Source organism: Pteropus vampyrus, unplaced genomic scaffold (genome assembly GCF_000151845.1).
Source record: "Pteropus vampyrus isolate Shadow unplaced genomic scaffold, Pvam_2.0 Scaffold1, whole genome shotgun sequence".
NCBI lineage: Eukaryota > Metazoa > Chordata > Mammalia > Chiroptera > Pteropodidae > Pteropus > Pteropus vampyrus.
The window spans coordinates 23671743-23696931 of record NW_011888782.1 but is presented as its reverse complement, the minus strand read 5'-3'; the positions used below and the strand labels follow the sequence as shown (position 1 = coordinate 23696931).

The 25189-nt window shown below is 33.6% G+C and overlaps 1 protein-coding gene and 1 pseudogene across 1 annotated transcript in view; one reads left to right on the top strand and one right to left on the bottom strand.

The window, feature by feature from the left end:
* Positions 1 to 25189, top strand: part of SEC22A (SEC22 homolog A, vesicle trafficking protein) — a 55697-nt gene that overhangs the window by 25619 nt on the left and 4889 nt on the right. The window contains exons 5-6 of the mRNA XM_011369363.2: positions 9284 to 9399; positions 20739 to 20804. Coding sequence (XP_011367665.1) covers positions 9284 to 9399; positions 20739 to 20804 — 182 coding nt within the window. The remainder of the gene's footprint in view (positions 1 to 9283; positions 9400 to 20738; positions 20805 to 25189) is intronic.
* Positions 2721 to 2838, bottom strand: LOC111736777 (annotated as a pseudogene).

Here is a 25189-nt window from a genome sequence, read left to right as displayed (position 1 = left end):
AAATTTGAACTTGCACAAGAAAGAGTTAGCAAATTTGAATATACATCAATAGAGGTTATGCAATCCAAAGAACAGGGAGAAAAAAGAATGAACAGAACCTCAGGAAAATGGGAAACTATTAAGCATATCAGTATATGGATGGTGGGAGAATCAAAAATTGAGAAAGAAAGGAGCAGAAATAGTATTTGAAGAAATAATGGCTGAAAAGTTTCCAAATTTACTCAGAAACATTAATCTGTTCCTCTAGGAAGCTCATTTAACTCCAAATAGAATATATGGAAGAGACCTACAAATAAATGAATCATACAAAAAATGCTGAAAGACAAAGACAAGGAGAAAAATCTTGAAAACAGTAAGGGAAAACTCACCACTCACAAGAGCTCCCTAATAAGATAAACAACTGACTTCTCAACAGAAACAATGGAGACCTGACAGTAGAGGGAGAACACATTCAAAATGCTCAAAGCGGTAGAGGGGAACCTGCCACAAGAATTTTGTATCCAGCAAAGCTATCTTTCAAAAAATGAAGGTGAAATAAAGACATTTGCAAATAAGCAGATAAGAGAATTTGTTGCTGGCAGACTTACCTTACAAGAAATACTAAAGGAAGTTTTTCAGGCTGAAAGCAAGTGACCCCAGTCAGTTATTTGAAGTCTCACACTCATAGACACACACAAAATCAAACAGCAATGGTAAAGGTAATTATAAAAGACAGTAAAAGTCCATTTTTCTTTAAAAAGTTTTATAAAGCAATGTGTATAATGTATTCTTGGGCCTATAACATATAGAAGTACAGTTTCTTATAACGGCACAAAGGAGGTAGGTGAATGGGAATAAAGCTGCATTGGGCTAAGGAAATGACTCCAGATGGTAATTTGAATCCACAAGAACAAATAAAGCCAGAAATAATAAGAATATTATAAACTTATAAAAATATAATCACTGTCTTCTCTTACCTTCTATAAAAGACAAAAATTATGTGAAGTAATAATTATAACACTGTATTTGGGATTTGTAACATAATATGTATAACAACGCCACAAAAAGGGGAGAAAGGCAATTGAGCTAGATAGGAGTAATGTTTCTATAACTCACTGGAATTAAGTTAGTATAAACCTGAAGCTGTTTCTGGTAAGTTAAGATGTACATGATGAGTCCTAGAGCAACCACTAATCAAATAACTCAAAAAATGGTGAAAAATTATTAAATTAAAATGCTACAGTATAAAATAATCACTTAATGCAATGATAGTAGAAGAATAGAGCAAAAAGCTTGAGATATATAGAAATAAGTAAAATGGCAGATGTAAATCTATTATAACAATAACAACATGTAAATAGATTTACAAAAAGTGAATGGTCGAAACATTTCAATCAAAAGTCAGAGATTGTAAGAGCAAATTTTAAAAAGAGTATTCTTCAAGCATGGGAGAAAAAAAATTCTGCAAGCATAGGAGAAGATAAAAAATTCAAAGATACAATTAAGTTGAAAGTAAAAGGGGAAAAAAGATACATAATGTAAACAGCAACCAAAAGAGAGCCGCAGTGGCTATTCTGATATCAGACAAAATGGCCTTTAAGACAAAAATTGCTGCTAGAGACAAGGACATTTTATAATGATAAGAGAGTCAATTAAGTTATAATAATTATAAGCACATATATATTTAAGAACAGACTTCAAAATACATGAAGCAAAACCTGCCAGAAATAAAGGGAGAAATAGACGATTAAACAGTAATAGTTGAAGACAAACATCCAACTTTAAATAATGGATAGAACTAGACAAAAGATAAACAAGGAAATAGAGGATTTGAACAACAACAGAAACCAACAAACATAGAATACTCCAACAATAGAAAATACATTCTTCTGAAGTGACATGGAACACTTTCCAGAATAGATCTTATGCTAAGCTGTAAAAAAAAAAAAAACTTCGTAAATTTTACAGGTTAGAAATAATACAAAGTAAATTCTGCAACCACAATGGATGAACTTAGAAATTAATAACAAAGAAATTTGGGAAACTCACAAACATGTGGAAGTTAAATTATACAATCTTAAATAATGAATGGGTTAAAGAAGAAATCCAAAGGAGAATTTGTCCTTTGAAATGACTGAAGATGAAGACACAAAATATTGAAACCTATGAGGTGCAGCTAAAGCTGTATTTATAGCTATACATACTATTAAAAAATAAATATCTCATATGAATAACTTAACCTTCCACCTAAAGACACTGGAAAAAGAAAAGCAAATTAAACCTAACACAAGTAGAAGAAAGGAAATAATAAAGATTAGAGTAGAAATAAAATAAAATGAAAGAAAATAGGAAAGCATTAGAGAAGACTCAATGAAACCAAAAGCTGATTCTTTGACTATATAGTTCTGATTTAAGGCTAGACATAGATCAACAGTATCAAATCAAGAATACAGAAACAAATCTTTGCATTATGGTTAATTCAGAAATGCCAAAAGAATGGTGAAAGAATAGTCTTTTAACAAATGATGCTGGGACAAGTTATTATTCATATGCAAAAGATGAAGACGGACTCCTACCTCACAAACTATCTAAAAACTAAAAACAGATAAAAGACTTAAATTTAACAGCTAAAACTATAAAACTCTTAGAAGAAATCGAAGGTAAATTTTTCAAATTTGTATTAGGCAATGTTATTTTTTTATTTTTTATTTATTTGTTTGTTTGTTTGTTTGTTTTTAAATAAAATAAAGCACCTGGTATTCCAGGGTGGTCTCCCATCCAAGTACTAACCAGGCCAACCCTGCTTAGCTTCTGAGATCAGACAAGATCGGGCACATTCAGGGTGGCATGGCCGTAGACTGCAATGGTTTTTTTAGATTTGATACCAAAAGCACAGTGAAAAAAATAAAAAATAGAAAAAGCAGAATTCATCAAAATCCAAAACTTCTGTTCTTTGAAAGACACTATCAAAAAATTGAAAAGAATATCCACAGACACAAAGAAAATATTTACAAATCATAAGGAACTTGTATCCAGAATATATAATAATAATTAAAAAAATCAATTTTACAATGGGAAAAGGATTTATATAGACATTTCTACAAAGAAAACGTGCAACTGGCTAATTAGCACATGATGAAAAGATGCTCAGTATTATTAATCATTAGGGAAATGCAATGCAAAAGATAAGGAGATACTACTGTATACCTACTAGGATAGCTATAATAAAAAAAGAATAACAAGTGTTTGTAAGGATGTGGAAAAATTAGAACCTTCATACGTTGCTGGTAGGATTGTAAAATAGTGTGCCTGCTTCAGAAAATACTTTGGAAGTTCCTCAAAAAGGTAAATACAGAGTTAACATATGACCTAGCAATTCTACTCCTAGGTACATACTCCAGAGAATTAAAAATGTATGTCTAAATAAAAATGTGCACATGAGCTTTTATATTAGCATTATTCATAGCAGCTGAAAAGTGGACACAACTCCAATGTCCATCAATTGATGAATGGATAAACAACATATGGTATATCCATACCATAGAATATTATTAATAAAAAAAGGAATGAAATATTGATATATGGTACAACATGTATGGATCTTTAAAAACATTATGCTATGTGAAAGAAGCCAGATAGAAAAGGCCACATACTTAAAATTTCATTTATGCAAAATGTCCAGAATAGGCAAATCCATAGAGACAGAAAATAGATTAGTGGTTGACAAGAGCTGGAGGGGTAGAGGGAAATAGGCAGTGACTACTTCTAATGGTTATGAGTTTTCTTTCTGGGGGTGACGTGTTGTGGAATTAGATGATTATGATGGCTGCACAACTTGTGAATATACTAAAAACTTGTGAATTACACACTTTAAAAGGTGGAATTTTATTGTATGTGTATTATATTTTAATTTTTTAAATCACTAATAAACAAGGAGTTGTTACTTTGAAGACTTCCACTTAACAGTAGTGATAGAATAGTTAATTCAGACCAGTAGTCTCACTAAATACATGTAGCAAAGCTGAATGGAATGTATATATTTTATAGTATAAATAGATCTAATATATAATGTAGAAGTTAATCTAAAATATAATCTTCCTGAAGTCTTTGGAGATCCAACAAGATAACTAAGAATTACTCAGATACAGAGGAGGATGGAGACCCAATGTTTGGAGCTACAAAATTTTCCCTTTGGGCCTTATACCAATTCTGGAGGGAACAGCTGTCAGGCTCTCAAGACTAGGGAGACAGGGATTAGAGAGCAGGGCCCACCAAGGTGGTGAACCTCATGAGCAACCCTTCCAGCCTTGGGTTAGGATCTTGGATGGCTGTGCTCTAGGTATATGGGTAGACAGGAATATGCAGTAGACAGGCTTTTATTGGTCTGCAGTTTAGTTTTGAATCATACTGATCTCTATAATTGGATTGAGCTGATTACACAGTGCTATCCTCCAAAGAACCTGGCAGAAGCAACAAATATCTTTCCTGGAAGAAATAGTCTCGTCAGCTTCAAATTATATCTACAAGATTTTGAAAATAGAATGTTAGTTATAAAAAAACAGGAATATAAGTTGTATTTTGTCAAATGCTTTGTCTGCATTTATTGAGATGATCGGATTTTTCTTTTTAAAGTCTTTATGTGGTGAATTACATTGCTTTTCAAATATTAAACCAACCCTGCATTTCTGTGATAAACCCCACTTGGTTATGATATATTATCTTTCTTATATATTGTCAGACCCAATTTACTAAAATTTTAAGATATTTCGTACCTGTATTCATGAGGGAATTGGTTTATAGCTTTCCTTTTTTGTAATGTTTTTGGCTGGCTTTCCTATCAGGTTTAAAGCTGGTCTCATAAATTGGGAGGTATTACCTCTTCTTCAATTTTGGAAAAATGTTTCTGTAGAATTTTTCTTCTTCTTTAAATGTTTAGTGCGGTGAAGCCTTTCAAGCCTCTGATTTTCTTTGTAGGAAGTTTTTAACTACAAATCAATTTCTTCAATGCATGTAGGGTTATTCAAGTATCTCTTTCTTCTCGAGTGAGTTTTAGTAGTTTGTTTCCTTTAAGGAATCTAAGGAATCTGTCCATTTCACCTAAGTTATTGAATTTTTGGCATTAAGTTAATATTCCCTTATACCTATAATATCTGTAGAATTGTAGTAATGTCACTTCTCAGTTTTTATATTGGTAATTTTTATCTTTTGCATTTTTTTCAATCAGTCTTATTAGAGTTTATCATTTTTACTGATTTTCTTAAAGAACCAGCTTTTACTTTCATTGACTTTTTATTGTTTTTTATTTCATTAATTTATGTTCTGATCTTTATTACTTCCTACCTTCTGTTTACTTAGAGTTTAATTCGCTCCTTTTCTAGGTTCTTGTGGTAAAAATTAAGGTCATTTATTTGAGAACTTCTTTTTTAATACAGACACTTAGTACTACATATTATATACCTTTAAATACTGCTTTAACTACATTTCATAAATTTTAATATATTGTATTTTCACTCTCATTTTGTTCAAAATGCTTTTTAATTTTCTTTTTGGTTTATTTTTTGATCCATGGGTTATTTAGAAATGTGTTATATAGTTTTAAATATTTACAGATTTTCCAAATACTTTTCTGTTATTGATTTTTAATTTAATTCCATTGTGGCCAGGTACCAAATTTTATATGATTTTAATCCTTTTAAATTTATTGAGACTTGTTTTAGTCTAGAATATGGTCTTAGTAATTTTCTGTGTTCATTTGACAAAAACATATATTCTACTATTGTTGGGTGGAGTGTTCTATAAATGTCATTTAGATCAAGTTGGTTAAATATTTAGGGTTGGTTTGTTCTCTTGATGCATGGACTCATTTGTCACTTTGAAGTTACCTTCTTTATACTTAGAAATATTCCCCAATGTCTAATTTGCCCATAAATTTTAGCCTAATATTTCAGACTATTTAATTTACTTCAGCCTCTTTTCTAACCTTATTTCCTCCTCTTTTCATGACTGTCCTTTTGAGTTAAACAAAACCACCAACAATGCCCAATAGCAAAGCAGTTAAGAGCATGAATTCTAGAGTCAGGCTACCTGGATTTAAATCCTAGTCATCTACTTACTTTGGGAAAATTACTCAATCTACCTAAACTTTAGTTCTCTGTCTGGAAAAAAAAAAAAAAGAAAGAAAGGTAATTATAGTGCCTACTGCATTGGGTTCTTGGAAGGATGAAATGAGATCGTGTATATAAAGCGCTTGGTGCCTGGCACCTTGAGAGCAGCCACTGTTGGTAGAAACAGTAGGGGTGGGGCGGGGCGGGGGGGGGGGGGGAGGTGGTTGAAGATGCTGTTATTATTTGCCTCTCATTTCCATCTCCATGTTCTTTTCTCATATTCTTTTCTCTGCATGGAATGTGGTATTTCTCATTTGTACTTGTATAAATTTTATCCATCATTAAAGATTTTCCCTTATTCTCTTACCACTTCTGTGTTACCACCTTACTCCCAGTTATTTTTCCTCTTTAGAATTCCCTAACTCTTTTAGTTTAGAATACTTACTACTTTTCATATGCTTACCTATCCACTCTCTTTTAAAAGATGAGAAGTTCCTTCAGGATAGATTGTGTAATTCAATTTTCACATCTTCTGAAGCATAGCATCTTACAAAGAATTGTGCTAAAATGTACATGCTGAATAAAAATATTAATTCACTAGAACCAATAGCCCTTTGGTTCCAAGGAATTTGCTCTTCTTTAGAAACTTTTGTAAACTCTCCATTAATCATAGGTACTTTTGGAGAAAAAAATATTTTTTTGTAATGAAAATGCCACTCGTGGGCCCAAGGAGACTAATTAAAGAAAAAGCATGATAGCAGAAGACGATAATAGTAAAAACAAAACAAAAACTCACCACATGATGCTGTTTTGGATTCAGAAAAACAAATTTTATTCTACATTGCCTCTCATTTGTTATTGCTCCAAATCCACTATTCCTAATGGTGACTATCATGGTGCCAAATTGAACTGTGAAGTAAGCACTTGTGGATAACAATGGATATAAAATCTGTTTTTCTGAAGAAAATAGCATATAAAATAAAACATAATACATTAAAATGTGATTAAAGGTCTCATTCAGTCTGTTAAAATGTGAAGTTGTCCTTAAGGAGTGTTACCCTCTTATTGTGTGCAGATGGAGTTTTCTCTGGGCAACCATTCCCCCAGGAGGAGAGGGTGAAGTGGGAGGGGATCGCCACTTGAAAATTTCTTTCCCACAGTGGTTTTTAGCATAATGCATGCCTTGTCCTTGTTAAAGGAGGCTTATCATTTGCTTTCATGCCTTTAAAAATATTTATGGTCATTTTGAAAAAATTTATAAATGGTATACTGTCATTATAAAGAGTGTGTGTGCTCCAAGGCCAAGAGGCGAGTGTTAGAAACTTAATAAATATTTAAGTTATATAGACATATTATTTACTCCTTAAATAGATGTTGACCAGCACATTAAAAAATGGTAATATTTTCCCATTCAAGAATAGCCATATTTTACTTGACCATAAAAAGCCAGTGTTTTCTACTATAATACAGAATATTATTTGAGTTTTTTAGTAAGGTAAACTTGTTTTGTATACTTAAGCGTGACTTAAATAATCTATTGTCAAGTGGTTTTATGCTTGAGGCCCATATTAAGGATTTTTTTTTTTTTTTAATTAGAAGCCAATTCTTCCTCACTGTTGAGGGAGCACCATGAGGAGAGATGGAGAAGGGTTGCAAAACATAACGAATTGGTAGACCAGTGGATAGATTTTTAAATTGTAAGATTTTTTTTCTCTACTGATGTAAAACTTGGTATCAGTACTTTACAAAGGCATTTAAATTTTTGTTTTCATATCAAAATCTCAAAGAAATTGATTGAGAGACCAAGCAGTAAGTTTGGGCACAGAAGAAATTTAAGAAGATGTTATATTAGCATTTTCTGCTGAACTTGAAGAATACTTTTTTGTGATAATGTGGGTTTTGTGTTTTTATGAACTGTTTAGGGAAGCTTTTCTGCTGGAGTGGCTGAATATAAGTTGCAAAGATGTAAGCCCTTCCTTATATTAATGTTTCACCTCATTAACTTCATTGTTAGGGCTTTTACACTTCAGTGATTTAAATAAAATAATCTAAATGTAGTTCTGTTGTCCTCTCTTTCCATCTGTCTTCCTTCTGAGTCTAGATGATTATGCAGTTTTGTGTTTTCATTTGGACTCTTGTTAATTCTATTAAGTGCAAAATGGTGATGAAGGGAAGCTATTGTGTAACTAAATACAATATTGAAATGTCTTATGCTGCTGAAGCCCTGACAGATAAGGAAATGTGTTTGTGAAGATAATCTAGTCACTTCTTCAACTGGTGTTTTTTCATTTGTACCTTTGAGTTGGTCTTCAGAGGCCAGGAACTTCATAGCTTTAAGACTCCATTGTATTGTTGAGTTCACATTGGTGATTACAGTTGACCCTTGAACAACGCAGAAGGTAGGGGCATCGACCCCTGTGTAATCAAAAATCTGTGTGTAACTTTCAATTCCCCCAAAACTTAATTACTAATAGCCTACCGTTGACCGGAAGCCTTACTGATAACATAAACAGTCAATTAAAACATATTTTTGTACGTATTATATACTGTATTCTTGCAATAAAGTAAGCTAGAAAAAAATGTTATTGAGAAAATCATAGGAAAAGGCATTTAAAGTACTATAAGTATTTATTGGAAAAAATCCACATGTAAGTGGATTTTGACCCATGTTCAAGGGTCAGCCGTATATATGAGCTTTCATATATATCCTCTGGTATTTATAGCCCTGGAACCTAAATAAGGGAGAGTTTTGCTTAAAAGCAAACTATATTGGTCCTTAAAAATGTTTTCTAAGCATTTTCAGGAAAAGTAGGAATTATGCAGTGAATTTCCAAGCAAAGTCACCTTGGCGAATATTTGCAACTGCTTGCAAATGGTAGACATATTTAGGCAGTAAGGTTTTTTCTACATGATTTACTGCCATATGCGAGAACTCCTTAGCAGTATATAACCCAAATGCAAGTTAGATGTCTTTGTTAAAAATGTAGAGAAAAATAAGTTAACTAGAGTTCAGGGGAGTGAAACTGTCATGTTGTCAGACATTTTGCATTTAAAAAGTTAATTACTAAGATAAATCATTAGATAATTTTATGAAGATTCATCTATATATTTAAATTGAGCAGTGAATTTTATTTTACATAAGTTTAGATATTGGTATGAGATATGGATGTTCATTTCTAACCATTTCTTTTATTTTTCAGGTCACCAGCGACTGGAACCAGCCACTCTGTCAGGAATTGTGGCATTTATCCTTAGTCTTTTATGTGGAGCTCTGAATTTAATTAGAGGCTTTCACGCCATAGAAAGTCTCCTGCAGGTACTGTACTATTTTTGTAATTTCAAGTGACTGTGACTATTGATTTTACTTGTTACACAATAGATTTGAATTGATTTAGATATTAGTACAACTTACAATGTATGCTCAGATTCTGTATTCTTTATACCTGCCTTAGTCACCCCTTCCTCTAAAAACACTGATTTCAAAAAAAAAAAAAATAGACCCCACTGATTTCTAGCTGGTTTCTTTGACTCAATTAGCACATATTTATTTATTATCTACTCTGTAGGAGGCACTGTTTATGGGTTCTCTGGGGACACTAAGATATGTGTGACATGGGCCCTGCAGTCTCAGAGCCTAGAGTTGAATCAGAGAGGCAAAGAAATGTACAAATAATTGCCAAGGACACAGAGTATAGAAGAGGAGCGGTCATTGTGAGTCAGGATAGGAAAAGGAGGCTTTGTGGAGGAGGGGTAAGCTGGACTTGGAAGGATCTAAGTAAACAGAGAGGAATGGAAGAAAGAAGAGGACATTCTTGGGCAGGTTTTTGTCCCACCTCTGTGTAATCCTAGTTAGCTGCTTTTTCCTTTTTTGTTGGTGCCTACCTGTGAAACCACTGATCTCTTCAGGTATTGCCAACTATTTAGTTTTCAGTGGAGTTTCTTTCAGAGACTGTGGCTATCAGAATATATTAACTTTTTCTCTTATTATTTTTGTAAAATTTTTTAAACTTTTCTTAAAGTTTAGCACATTTCAGACTATAGCTTTTTTCCCCTTTGTTTCTACTCACTTTCTCTGAAGACTTTTTGACACTTCCATACTGTAAATTAGTTCTCTTTTTTGAGGTCAGCATTAAACTCATACAAACTCATTCAACACACCTTATATTCTCTTTTTAAATTGCTGTTACTTTGAGGAACACTCAGAGTACAATTCTGAGTACCCTCTGAATGTCCTCAGCTGTATGAAGCCAGTAGCAGAGGGTATCACAGGTTCCAGGCAGCTGAACTGTCCCTCAATTATGATGTGGGGAGGAGCATCTCATGACTTCTCAATTCGTCTTCCAAACATCCTGGGCCCGCAGGTAAAGCCTCCCTTCCCTTTAAGGCACAGGACCACTGGCTGTTGTCCCTTGGTGTTCTCGTTCTTGTTCCTCTTCCCTAGCCAGGTTAGCTTTATTCCAGTAGGAGTTTAATTTAGATCCAGTTAGTCAATGTGCCAAAAAGAAACAAAGGCAATTTGGAGACTGCCAATTGAAAAAAAACTAATAAATAAGAAACTCTTTTACTTTTTTTTTTAATTTGATGTAGTGGAAAGAATATTAGTGTTAGGTGTATGAAGAGTTGATTTTTGTTTGTGGAAGAAAGAGAGAAGGTTGGCTTCCGCTCAGTTACTGATTAACTCTGTGACTTTGAGTAGCCTCTCCTTACTTTCTGGTCCTCAGTTTTATTGCTCATCAAATGAAGGACAAGGGGTGGATTTGATGAGTATTTCTCAATGTATGGGACACATTTATCAGTGGTTACACAATAGATGACTTTAGATGATAGAGTGGTGAAGATTTTTAATTTTAAGAATTATGTATTTAATATATATTAATATATAATATCTATGGTAAGGGATACTAGTTCATATTGATAGAGATATAAAACTTTCCTTTCAAAATAATTTTAACAAAAGATCAACTTTATGAAATTTATTACATAAATAATGGTGTAATTAGTATTTAGAATTGGCAAAAATTGTGAAGGTGGTACTCGAAGGTTAAAATTCTCTGGTTAAAAAATTATCTGATTGTTTGAAATTAGCAAATTAATAAATAAGGGAAGTGAGCAGACCTGGGTAGAGAAAAACTTTTATGCCACACAACCTTACCATTCCTAACTCAGAAGACTGCATAAGTTGTGGAACCTGAGGCTCAGACCACATTACTTCTAACTTAAAACTCAGACAGTGCTGTTATATATCCAAAACATATTAAAGGAAATTATTTCTTTCAGGCACTCAGATATTCCTGTTCTTTCTCTTCTTGGACCGATTCTTTCCTTCTCCCTCTTCTGATTTACAAACCTCAAAACTAAGGAAAGTAGTGTAAACTACAGCATTTCATGCATTTGACCTACTCTACCTATTTAATGCCTGCCTTAATTCCTAAGAGTTTCATGTTCTCCCTCTGATCAGTAATGTCTTTGCTTCATCGCAGTTGTTTTTTAGGTTTCAGACAATACAGGCATGCCTCATTTTATTATATTTCACAGATGTTGGGATTTTACAAATTGAAAGCAAAAAGATTACAACATGTTTTACTATGATACTTTGTTGAGGTGGTCTGGAACCAAACCCCCAGTATCTCTGAGGTATGCCTCTACTCTGATTAAACTAAATCCCACTTACATGTAACTGACTGATAGTGCTGAGAGTTCTCAGAAAATTTACATTTTAAAAAGACGTTATAGGCCAGTGTCTCTCATGAACATTGATGCAAAAAACCCCAACAAAGTATTACCAAATTAAATCCAATGATGTATAAAAATAATTATATACCACAACCAAGTGGGATTAATTCTAGGTGTGCAAAGCTGGTTCAGCATTTTTAAATCAATAAATGTAATCCATCACATTATAAAGAAGAAAAATAATATGATCACATCAGTAGTTGCAGAAAAAACATTTGACAAAATTCAGCATCTATTCATGAACTCACAGGAAACTAGAAATAAAGGGGAACTTCTTTAACTTGGTAAAGAACATCTAAAGAAACCCTACAGCTAATATCATATTTGATGAGAAACTAGATACTTTCTCCCTAAGATCAGGCACAAGACAAGTATGTCACCTGTCACCATTCCTATCAAGCATTTTACTGGAAGAGCTAGTAATGTAATAAAACAAGAAAAGAAAGCAGATGGTATAGAGATTGGGAAGGAATAAATACAACTGTTTTTATACACAGATAGTATGATTGTCTGTATACAAAAATCAAGTACTGGCACTCAAGTGATTATTAGCAAGGTCACAGAATTCAAAGTTAATACATAAAAGTCAATTGCTTTCCTATATATCAGCAAGGAACAATTGAAATTTGAAATTAAAATAACTATCATTTATATTGGCATCCTCAAAATTGAGGCACTTAAGAATAAACCTAACAAAGTATATACAAGATCTATATAAAAAAAAGTATAAAACCCTGATAAAAGAAATCAAAGAAATCTAAATAAACAGAGAGATATTCCATGTTCATGGATAGGAAGATGCAATATTGTTAAGATACGGGTTTTTCCCAACTTAATCTATAGATTCAACACAATTCCAATCAAAGTCCCAGCAAGTTATTTTATGGATATTGATAAAATGATTCTAAAGTGTATACGGAGTGGCAAAAGACCTAGAATAGCCAATGCAATATTGAAGAAAAAAGAAGAGGACACACTACCCAACTCCAAGACTTAATATTAAGCTATAATAATTAAGACAGTGTGGTACTGGCAAAACAGTAGGCAAATAGATCAATGGAACAGAATAAAGAGCCGAGAAATATACCTTTAAAATATAGTCAACTGATTTTTGACAAAAGAGCAAAACTAATTCAGTAGAAAAAGGATATTTTTTTCAACAAATGGTGCTAGAACAAGAAAATGAATCTAGACATTCAGAAAAATGAATCTAGACATAGATCTTACACCTTTAACAAAAAAGTTAACTCAAAATAGATTACAGACCTAAATGAAAAACAAAAAATATAAAACTTATGAAAAGTAACAGAAGACCAAGATAACCTTGGGTTTGGCGATGAATTTTTAGATACAGTACCAAAAGCATGATCCATGAAAGGAAAAATTGGTAAATTGGACTTAATTTAAAAACCTCTGCTCTGCGAAGGACATTAAGAGAATGAAAAGATAAGCTGCAGACTAGGAGAAAATATTTGCAGAACACATCTGACAAAGCACATGTGTCTAAAATGTACAAAGAACTCAAAATTCAATTAAAAAAAATGAGCAAAAGAACTGAACAGACACCTCACCAAAGTCGATGTCCAGGAGACAAGCATATGAAAAGATACTCAACATCATATGTCATTAAAGAATTGCAAATTAAAACAATAAGATATCGCTAAAGATCTATTAGGATGGTGAAATCCAAAGAAATGCCAATGTTAAATGCTGATGAAGATTTGGAACAATTGGAACTCTTCATTCATTGCTGGCGGGAATGCAAAATGAGACAGTCACTTTGGAAGATAGTGTGGCTGTTTCTCACAAAGCTAAACATAACCATAAGATCCAGCAATCATGCTCCCAGGTACATTTACCCAAATGAGCAGAAAACTTACATCCACACAAAAACCTGCACATGAATGTTTATCTCAGCTTAATTCATAATTTCAAAAAACTAGAAGTAACTAAAATGTCCTTCAAAAGGTGAATGGATAAACAAACTGGCAGCCTGTACAATGGAATATTATTCAGTAATGAAAAGAAATGAGCTATCAAACCAAAAAGAAGACATGGCCAAATCTTAACTCAATATTGCTTAATGAAAGAAGCCAGTCTGAAAAAACTGCTTACTATATGATTACATCTATATGACATTCTGGAAAAAGCAAAACTATAGCGATAGTAAAAAGATTAGTGGTTGCCAGGGGTTTGGAGGGAGGATGAAGGGTTGAATAGTTGGAGCATGGGATTTTTAGGGCAGTGAAATTATTCCGTATGTTACTGTAATGGTGGTGAAGTCATTATACATTTCTCAAAAATTATAGAATGTACAATACAAAGAGTGAACCCTAATGTAAACTATGGGTTTTAGTTAATAATGTGTCACTATTGGTGCATCAGTTATAACAAATGTACCACATTAATGCAGGATGTTCATAATAGAGGAAACTGAGCAGGGGAAAGAACAGGTATATGGGCACTCTGTACTGCTTAATTATCTGTAAACCTAAAACTGATCTATAGATGAAAGTCTATTAATTTAACACACACACACCTCACATTAAAACAAAGACTGGAAAGGGAGGAGAGTTCTTCCAACTTTGATATTTCCTTAGGTGTGGCTCCACTTAGGTTAAGTACAGTTAGCTCTTAGGAAACAGTAGATGAAGCTTTCTCTTTTCCTGGAGGGGCTGCACCTTCCCATTCACACAGGCCAGAAAGGGACCTCAGAACCCCAGCTGGAATGGAGCTCAGGTTCAGGAATCTGATTCATGTTTCAAAGTCAGATGTACAATTTTTTGTCCTCTGAGAACAGTGATCATTTTGAGGAAGCCAGTGAGAGATGGACAGACCAGGTCCTCTGACCTTGCACCCACCAGTCCCCAACTACTCTCACCAAAGATGACCTGGGAAAATAACAAAGTATGTTAATTTTCATAAAGAAACTCTGGAAAGATAAGAAACGAATAAATGTAGTGGAAACTGGACAGATGGGAAGCAGAGTAAAAACAAGACTTAACAATATATACCTTCTTATATGTTATTTTTATTTTTGAATCATATAAATATATTACCTATTTAGATTTTACATAATAAAAATGAATATTTATTAGCACTTGTTATGTAAGCAGGAAAAAAAAAAAACAACTTTTATTAACCCAGCTTAATAGGTAGATTTTCAAGTAACACAATTTTAGGCAGAGTAAAGGTAAATATTGAAAGGCCAGGGAATGCTGAGCATTTTTCCTGGGTTTTTGTAGCTTCTTTTTGTCTTTATCTTAGAGTCAACAGTTTCCCTAGAAGCTTGAAGGTTTTCTGTTTTAAACAGTTTCTTAAAATTGTGCCAGTCATGGGGTAATTATGGATAGGGAAAAGGTTAGAGTGGTCTTTTTTATTAGTAGATCATTTATAATTTGGGGACTCTCTGGATGCTTGTATCTTTGAAGATGTGTCTCTCTGATGGTTGACATGGAATCTTTCTTTTTCACTGTTGCCCTAGACTAAATTTACTCCAACATTGTTTCTTTCTTACTTGATCCAAGGAACTGTAAATTGGTCCATTTGGGATTTTTAGCTATCTGGAAACTAGGGACAACTGGTTGCATATGTTCCCTTAGCATTGTTTTTAAATCTTTGTCTTGCTGTAACCCATCTGACATATTCAGCATACACTCATCAATAGTTAAGGTTCCTGAAACAAGGTGCTCAGAAGAGCGAGGAAACAATAGCGTGCAAGCTTGGGAGAAATGCAGTCACAGGTAGTTTTAAAAGATTTTCCAACAAATTCTGATTCTCTCATCTAAATGAGAATCACCGCTTTTGGAAATTCACTAGACTAAAAGTAGAGACTCCCGTTACTCCAGTTTTTGGAGATTTTATATCTATGTAGAAAAAAATGTTCTAGTAAGTAACTGGTGCTTGGAAATATTTTTCTTTGTCTTGTTATAAGAATAATGAGAGAGTACTATGTAGTGTTGGAAATATCTGCCTTCTAAGGATCATGTCCTAAAAGATAAAATGGATGATTGGCAAAGAAAAGGAGAAAATGAAATGTCAGAATGCAGAGGTCACTGTGATAAGTATACTGGATTAGGGGTCCAAACCAGATTAATTTCAACAAGTACATCTTTTATAGTCTGAATCAACCTGAAAGAAAAATACATGCAAAATTGGGGACCTGAGGTCTCTCACTTTTAATTCTCCCTCATTAGATCCTATTTTGTCATTGTTCATGACTTGGGTAAAAGGTTCTTTTTGTTTCCACCTAAGCCATTGAACTTAAGACATACTCTTAGTGTTTTCTCTGGTTTGTTATATTTTGTGTCAGGAATAATCTCTGGAGTCGTGATAGATAATTTTTGGTCAGTAAAGTAGATATTTTTGAGGTAGTTTGCTATGTAGATGTGAATGAAAATCCAGGACATGGGACTTACACCTTTATCTGTTTTGAAGTTATCTGTAGTGGAGTCATTCAGATCATAGTGGTGATAGAGGAAGCAGAGAGGCAGAACCCAGATTAAGTGATCTCAGTATTTCTTTAATACTTGATTTAAGAGCAAAGGATTTAGTTGGGGATCATATTTTTACATCTAGCTGAAAATGTGTAGTATATTTCCTGAGTATGAGCAATATATCAATTTAAAGTTTACTTCTTTAAGGCCATGAATTCTAAACGCTCTTTCAAACGCTAAAAATGATTGCCACATTTATCTTCTTGTATGTAACTTGGTGCCTGAAGCACATTTAAATTTGAGAACCCACATGAATTAATATTTCTCTATATTGTTAATGTTGTTTGAAAATTCAGCACAAGTTTGTTTCTTCTAGATTAATAACTGCCTCTTAGGGTGATAACAAGGGATTTATTAAAATTATGTAGCATTGAAGGTTTCTTTGGTATCTAAGTTTAGACTGGGGAAGTTTAGAATGAGTACAGTTTTTTTTTTAAGTTGGTAATTTGATTTGGTGTTCACAATAATGTGTAAATTAGATTATATTTTCATTCATTTGCTAACTTTGTTCTGAGTTTAGAGATGTTAATAAGTTTATTGTGAGTTGGCACCTCATGAATGCATAAGCTTTTATCACATTCGGTTTATATTACCTGTTTTCCTTTAAGGATCAACCTTGAAACAATGATATTAATTAGGCTTATACCAACCTAGACGTAATTTGCATGTGTTGCATTAGGGAAAACATTGAGTTTTCTGATACAGCAGTGGAAATGTTGGCATGGAAGTTAGGATACCTGGGATGGATTACTTTACCTTTTTGGATCTTATTTTCCTGTTCTGCAAGTTGCAGGTTTTAGACTACATAGGCTCGAGGACCAGTTCAGGACAAATGTTCTAAGACTTTTTGATTCTAAAATTGTTTGTAATAGCTACTACAAAGCAGAAGTAATTAACTTGCTTTTATTTCTTGAGTTCTTTATTTCTCATGCATCTGTTAAAGAAATCACATACCTATTAAAGCTCAGTGGAAGTTTTTGATTTATTTAGTGGTATAATATCTATGCTAATATTTTAAGCAGTGCTTGCTTGCTTTCAAAAGAAATAAAAGTATTTTTCCTGATTCTGTGCTCATTGTTAAAGAATTGGGGGGAAATGCATGAAGAAGAAAATAAAAATCATCTCCACATTTTCTCTGTATTTTATATATACATATACATAGATACATATATATATACAAATTTACATGTATACATAGCTATTATATAATTTTGTAGCCTTTTTTCACTTGATTAAAAAATGAGTATAGCCTAATTATAACAAACATTTTAATAGTATCTTAATACATTGTGTGGCTATTACATAAGCCTCTGCTTACCTCTTCATTCTCACCTTAAAATTTTTTCCCTTTGTCAGTTTTCAAAGCAATATTTTGGTACTCTGTCATTCCTCAAAAGTGAATGTGATGTTTTAAACTTTTTTATTTGAACTCCTGACCTCTGCCCCCTCCTTCCCTGCACCACTCCACCCCTACTGTCATCGCTCTGTCCTGTCCCACCTCCAACTTCTGTCCCCTTTCTGAACCTCTGCCCAACCTTTCCCCAACCTCTGGCTATTCCCTCACCTACATTTCATCTGCTTCCTCTCTACTGGCTCTTTTCTCTCAGCTTATCGGCAGGCTTGCCAATCTTTAAAACACAAAAACTCTGAAAGAACCTCTTGATGTATGTTCTATTCTGAGTTTTTGAAGGAGTAGACCATGTTTCTTGTCTCTACTCTCTTACCTCTGTTCTCTTAGTCTCCTGTCATCTCTTTTCTGCCTTCATAGTTTTTTCAAATACCTATCTTTAAGCTCACCAGTAACCTTCTGATTGTCAAATATTGCACCCATCTTCGAGGCCTTGTCCTGTGTGCCCTTTCTGCCCCATCTCACATACTGTTCATTTCTTCCTTTTAAAATTACTTTGTAATTTAAAAAATGTTTATTTTAGAAAACTTAGAAGTAAAATAAATCACCACTGTTTGCTGTATTACATAGTTTTTCTTGACATTCTCTCATCCCTTCATTTCCATGAAACAATTTTCTTCTGCTATATTTTTTTTCTTTCTCTTCTCATTCCTCAGTTTATTGGTAAACTTTCTTTCTCCACCTGTCCTTTAAATAGTGGCCATTCTCCATTGTTCTGTCCTTGGCTTTATATTCTTCTAACTCTATACCTTATCCTTGGATATTTTCATAATGGTCTTTAAAAAAAAAGTTGATACATGTACATACACAGTAAAATGTACAGTACACATGGTAAATTTCAGAGCCTATAATTTTTACACAAAGTAATTTTTTTCTAACTTCTCCCTAGAGTAAACCACTGGTATATCCTAGAGAGATTATATGCATATGCTAGTGTGTGTGTGTGTGTGTTATATGTATATATTTATATATTATTTATTCATTTAAAATTATTTCTATACAAATGACAGTATACCCTTCATACTGATTTATATCTTTTTCTACCTGTTAGGAGAAAAAGGAGATCATTTTATATCTGTATCTAGAGATCTATTATTACATTGTTTTTCATCTGTATTCCCTTTTCCCCTACCACACAACATTTTTTTTTTTCACGAAATGTCACCACAACTGATGCAAAGGATTTTTCTACCTTGTCCATCAGTTTTTTAAAAAAAAATTATTTATTTAAATTAGTTTCAAGTGTATAGTGCATTAGTTAGACCATCTATATTGTTCATAAGACGATCCCCCCAATTGCTCCCTCCCTCCCCTGGCCCTCCACCTAGCATCATATTAATGCTAACTGCATTCCTTCTGCAGTGCTCCCCATCCCCGCCACTACACAACATTTTATGTTGAAAAATGCAAACTTACAGAAAGGTTTTAAAAAAATACAATTAATAGTCACCTGTATCTATACCTACCTTTCTTTTTTTCTCTATTAAATGAATCGTTTGAAAGTGAAATTATAAGTCTCGTGACAGTATATTCCAAAATTATTCAATGTTTTTTCTAATCATATATTATCACAATCCCTTTATTACACCCAAGAAATTTAAGATCAGTGTGGTATTATTTAATGTAAAGTCTCTATTTAAGTTTCCACAATTGACCCAAATGTCCTTCGTGGTATTTTTTCCTCTATCTAATCTAGAGACCAGTCAAGAGTGAAGGCTTGCACTTGGTTGTTATAGGCCTCTTTTTCATTTCACTACTATTTAAATAGATGACTACTAACTAGATCTTTAGGTCAGATCCTTTCCTGAAGCAGACTTAAATATCTTCTAAAATATAATTATTTGAATGTCCCACTACCAACTCCAAAAAAGCATGTCCAAAATGAGCTCAGTTTCTACTCTCAAATGTATTTTTCCTCCTGTATTCCCAGTTTAATTGGAATGTTATCATTCAAATGTTGCCTAAACAAGACATCTGGGAGTCATCCTAGCCTTTTCCCTCTTTGAGACTGTACTCGCTTTACCTGGAATTCTCTTTCCCTGCCTCTGGGGTAGAACTGGCCTGAAGCATCCCAGACAGATAAATGTTTTCTGTTTTAAGGTCACCTCACTTAGGTAAGCTACTCCCCCTCTGCCTCACAGTCAGTTCTGTTGCCCAATAGCAAGTGGAAAAGGAATTTTCTCTATTATTTCATGAAGACCTGGTCATGAGGGACACTGCCAGGTCTTGTGGAAATTTTTACTGTATACAGATATTTTTTTCTAAAATAAAGGCCAAATTTAATGCTCCTCCCTGGAAGAAAGAAATTGAATGCTCCTGGTTGGGCTTTATGTTCTACTTTACAAAAACATTGAAAGAAATAACAAATACCAATACTTAAGAGGAATCAAAAAGGAATAGAAAAACATGAGCTGTTACATGTTTCTATTAGTTTTCTTTTAAAAGAAATATTCTATGCATGATGTTTTTCTAGCTCAGCATGTATGACTAACTTTTCTCTTTGGGATTTAGCACACTCTAGTGGACTTTTCAGGTTGTGGTTTTTATTGTTTATTTTCTTTTTCACACCATGTCAAATTATTTTATTGGACAATTCAGTGATATCCTTACTAAATAGTAAAGTTTATCTATTTATTTGAGTCAAGTAGTGACCCTAGTGAGCAGGACTAACTATAGGCCAACTGGGTTGTTGTACATTTTTATGTGGTTTCTTCAGTAGAGATAAGAGAGGCTTTTATATGGAAATTTTTTCCCAGTGACTTTCATCTTCTCTTGGGTAAAATGAAATTATAGGGAGGCCAAAACATAGAAGAAGACTGGTGGTTTTCCTATACCTCACACTCCTTTGTTCTTATGCTACATTTTATGTTTCCCTTTTAGGACTTGAGAATTTTATACACCACTTTGTGAAGAATTTGACCATTTGCGTATAAACATTTTTATGTCCTATCCCAATGGATTGTTTTTGGAAATAGGCTTCTACAAGAAAAAAAGTAATTTCTTATTTTGTTTTTGCAGAGCGATGGTGAGGATTTTAATTACATCATTGCATTTTTCCTTGGAACAGCAGCCTGCCTTTACCAGGTAGGTTCTGTCCTATTTTTAGGAAACACTTTTACATTATTGTTTGTTCCAGATATCAGTTCTAATCATTACCGTTGTCTGAGTACTTTGCCTCTCTTTTAATTTGATCCTCTGTTAGCTTTGTGACCTACATCTCCATTTTGGGTGGACATAGATCCCAGAGAACTTAATGTTAATTCTGTCCTGTGTTGGGCTTCACTGGCAACATGTCATCTGCCTATGGCAGTAAAGGCTATTTCTAGATTTTGTGGCAACTGCTTCTAGACTTTATTCAGCTTCTAGACTCTGTTTATACTCCAGGCTGAGTATTTTGTACTTTTGGGATAATCCTCGAATAGGAAATAGCAAAAGTAGGATTTTAGAATATTTAATTTAGCAGTGATAATAGGATGGATTGTCAGAGCAGAAGGATTAGAAGCAAGGAAATTAGTTGGGAAGTGATTCCATTACTTCAGGCAGAAGGTAATGAGAGCCTAAACTATAATAATGTCAGTAGGGATGCAGGTGAAAAGGACACTGAGAAGGAAGACTGCTAGACTTGACAGAATAGATATGAAACTTAGGAGGGTTTGTACTAGGTGATAGCGAGATGGATACTCATATTTCCAGGAAGAGAGGAGGCACCAATTTGTAGGGAAGGGAGAGGTAACCATCTCAGTTACCCAAATTAAAGGATATCTTTGCTAAAACATGTTAGAACCTTTTAATCTAGCTTTCATAAGAGACACAAGTCTCTGGTTTGCATTTAAAAAAGTTAGATTCAGGACTGAAAATATAGGGCTACCTAAAACTCTGAGGTCTCTGGTAAAATATTTTGAACATATACATTTGTCTTTTATGTAAAGATGTATTAAAAATTTCAGTGACAGGAGTGGCTCCATAGTGTAGTGGTTACCACTTCTGCTTTACATGCATAAGGTCCTGGGTTCGCCCCCCCGGTGGAGCCACGGACCATACCCTACGCGGGGCACCAGACAACCCAAGTGCGCCAAAGTGCCCCGGGTGCACGCCGTGAGCCTGTGGGAGGGGGGAAAAAAAAGAAGAAAAATTTCAGTGACCCCATTTTTAAAATCCCCTAATTTTTCTTAATCATTTATATTATCTTCAGAAATTGTTTTTCTGTCAAATTCAACGTTTAATTATAACGAATGACATTTCATGCAGGAATGTAAAAACTTGTATTTGCTAATGTCACAAGTGCTTTAACTTTATGAAGTATTCTTGTGTAGATTTTCTGAACTTTCATCTCTACAATCCTGTTGCACAGAATATTATCTAATTTTTTAAATCTAAGTTTTGAAAATGAGAAATCCGAGGCAGTTTCAGTATTGTCCAGAGATCACACAGCCTGTTAAGTGGTGGAGTCAGGACTTAACTCTGAGTCTTCTGATTTTAAATATTGTATTCATTTCACCATATTTTGATGTCTTCTAAGCAAAATTCCTGTATTTATATAATTTTTATGATATAAAATATTTTATAACTTATAGTACGTCATATAATTTTAAAGTAATGTGAGGTAAATATTAACTTTAAAATAATTTCATGAGTAATTATTGTCATAAATATTCTTTTGGCTGTTTTACTTTAATGAAATAATTTTAAATGCTAATAATAATAGCAAAATATATTGAGCTCTACTTTGTGCTAAGCCCTTTACATTTCTTGTACCATTAACCCTTTTCCCATTTAGAATAAAAAGTGCAGCTTGCTGCCAGCATTAATTTCATTATCACGTGTAGGAATACTACATTTTCTAGGATTTGACATTTTCAGCGATTGAGAATTATGATAATGTGTAAATAGAAATACCATTACTAAAAACAAAATGCTGTAAATGGAATGATGTCATTTGTTTCCAAAGACTATCAATGTACTAGAGTGATGCAAAAATAATAATACAATCAAGATATTTCATGGCAAACTTTGGGAATAAGGTCAGGACTGTAATCCATTAGTTGTCTAGAGGTAAATGCTGCAGCCACAAATACCACCGGCAAGTATTCTCCACGTAAATGGTAAATGGGTTAAATCCTCAGAGAGTCACACACTAATCTTATTAGCATCATCATTTTTCACTGAGGCCTACATAGTTATAGGCAGTGACTTGAATCCAGCGCTGTATGGTTCCAGAGCCAGTGTTGTTGCCTATAGATAAGCACACCTCTGTTACATTTCCCTTAACAGCTCAAAGAAGTTCTAACAGTTGCCTCGTGGTGGAGCAGGTGTTCTTATACTTGAGAGAAGTAAGCAAATTCATGCCTAAAAAAAGCAAAGAACTATTTTTCTTCCCATTGACAGGCATAGAACTTCATGCTTTCCAAATATGCTGAGTAGATTGGTAATGCTTGTTTTTTTCACAGTAAAACTTAAGTTATTGTGTATTACCATATGAAATGCTCTATCTCCAGTCATCAGGATGTTTTTAATTCCCTTTAGATCACACCTCAAAGGCCACTACCACATGGTCTGTTGCTTTTTTCTCCAGGCTATGGGTACTTAAGAAGGCACAGAACTCCACCAGATATGAGTAACCTTGATATTGGCAATTTCAAGTAATAACCAAAGGATATAGAAACTAGAGACTATTCCTTTTCCCTCAACGTTTTATTTTGAAAACCTGCAGACTTATAACAGAGTTCTCAGAGTCACCAATTGTTAACATTTAGAACACTTGTTTTTTTTCTCTCTTTATGTGTGTTCATATAGTGTGTAATTTAACTGTTTATAAAGTTGCAGACAAATATGTATGTGTAAAGTTGCTTTTGTTATTAAACTTTTATTTTGAGAATATTATAGGTTCACATGGAGTTGTAAGAGAGATCCTATATAACCTTTACCTGGTTTCCCCCAAAGGTGCCATCTTGCAAAACTATAATACAATATCACAACTAGGATATTGGTGTTGATACAGTCAAGATACTGGATACTGAACATTCCTATTACAAGAACCCCTCAAGTTGCCCTTTTATAGCCATATCCACTTCCCTCCTGCTCCTTAATCTCTGGCAACCACTAAGGTGTTCATTTCTATAATTTTCTCATTTTAAGTACATTATATAAATGGAACCATGTAGTGTGAAACCTTTTGAGACTGGAGTTTTTTTACTCAGTGTAATTCTTTGGAGATTTATTCAGGTTGTTGCATGTATCAGTGGTTTGTTCCTTTTTATTGCTTAATAGGATTCCATGGTATGGATGTATCATAGTTAATCATTCACCCATTGAAGGGCATCTGAGTTCTTTCCAGTTGTTGGCTGTTGTAAATAAAGCTGTTATAAACCTTCACATGCAGGCTTTTGTGTGAAGAGATGTCTTCCTTTCTCTGAGATAAATGTCCAGGAGTGCAGTTGCTAGGTCATGTGATAGTTGCATGCTTAAATTCTATTAGGAGACAGACAATTTTCTAGAGTGGCATACCATTTTACATTCCCACCAGCATGTGTGAGTGATCCAGTTTTTCCACAGCCTTTCCAGCATTTGGTGTCATCACTATATTTTATTAGCCATTCTGATAGATATGTCATAATACTTTACTGTGGTTTTAATTTGTACTTACTTAATGGTTAATGATGTTGAACATCATTTCATAAGCTTTATGTCATTTGTATATCCTCTTGGGTGAAATGTCTGTTCATGTTCTTTGCCTGTTTTCTAATTGGATTGTTTGTTTTTTAGTATCTAGTTTGAGAATTCTTTATATATTCTAGATATGTAGTTTGCAAATACTTTCTCCTGCGTGTAGCTTATCTTTTCATCTTCTTAAGTGAGTCTTTTGCAGAGCAAAAAGTTTTAATTTTGATAGAATTCATTATATCAGTTTTTCATTTTATGAATCATGCTATGTTGTCAAGTCTAATAACTCTTTTCCTATCCCTAGATGCTGAAGATTTTCTCCTCTGTTTTTCTAAAAGTTTTGTTGTTCTGTGTTTTACATTTAAGTTCATGATTCATTTTGAATTAAGTTTTGTATAAGATTGTATAAGATGTGAGACTTAGATTAGATTGAGGGTTTTTTGTTGTTTCTTGCCTGTGGTCAGATGGCCAATTGTTCTAGCACCATTTGTTGAAAAGGCTATTTTTTCTTCACCAAGTTGGTTTTGCATCTTTGTCAAACATCAGTCGGGCATATTCGTGTGGGTCTATTTTGGGGTTCTGTATTCTGCCCCATTGATCTATGTGTCTATCCCTCTGCCAGTACCACGTAGTTTGATTACTGTAGCTGTATAATATTTATTAAATTCCATTTTCTTAATAGTTATAGAGCTACTCAAATTATCTGTTTCATAATACATGAATTGTGGTAGTATGTGTTTTAAGACATAGTGGTCCATTTCATCTGTTATCAGATTCCTGTGCACAGTTGGTTGCAGTGTCCTCTTACT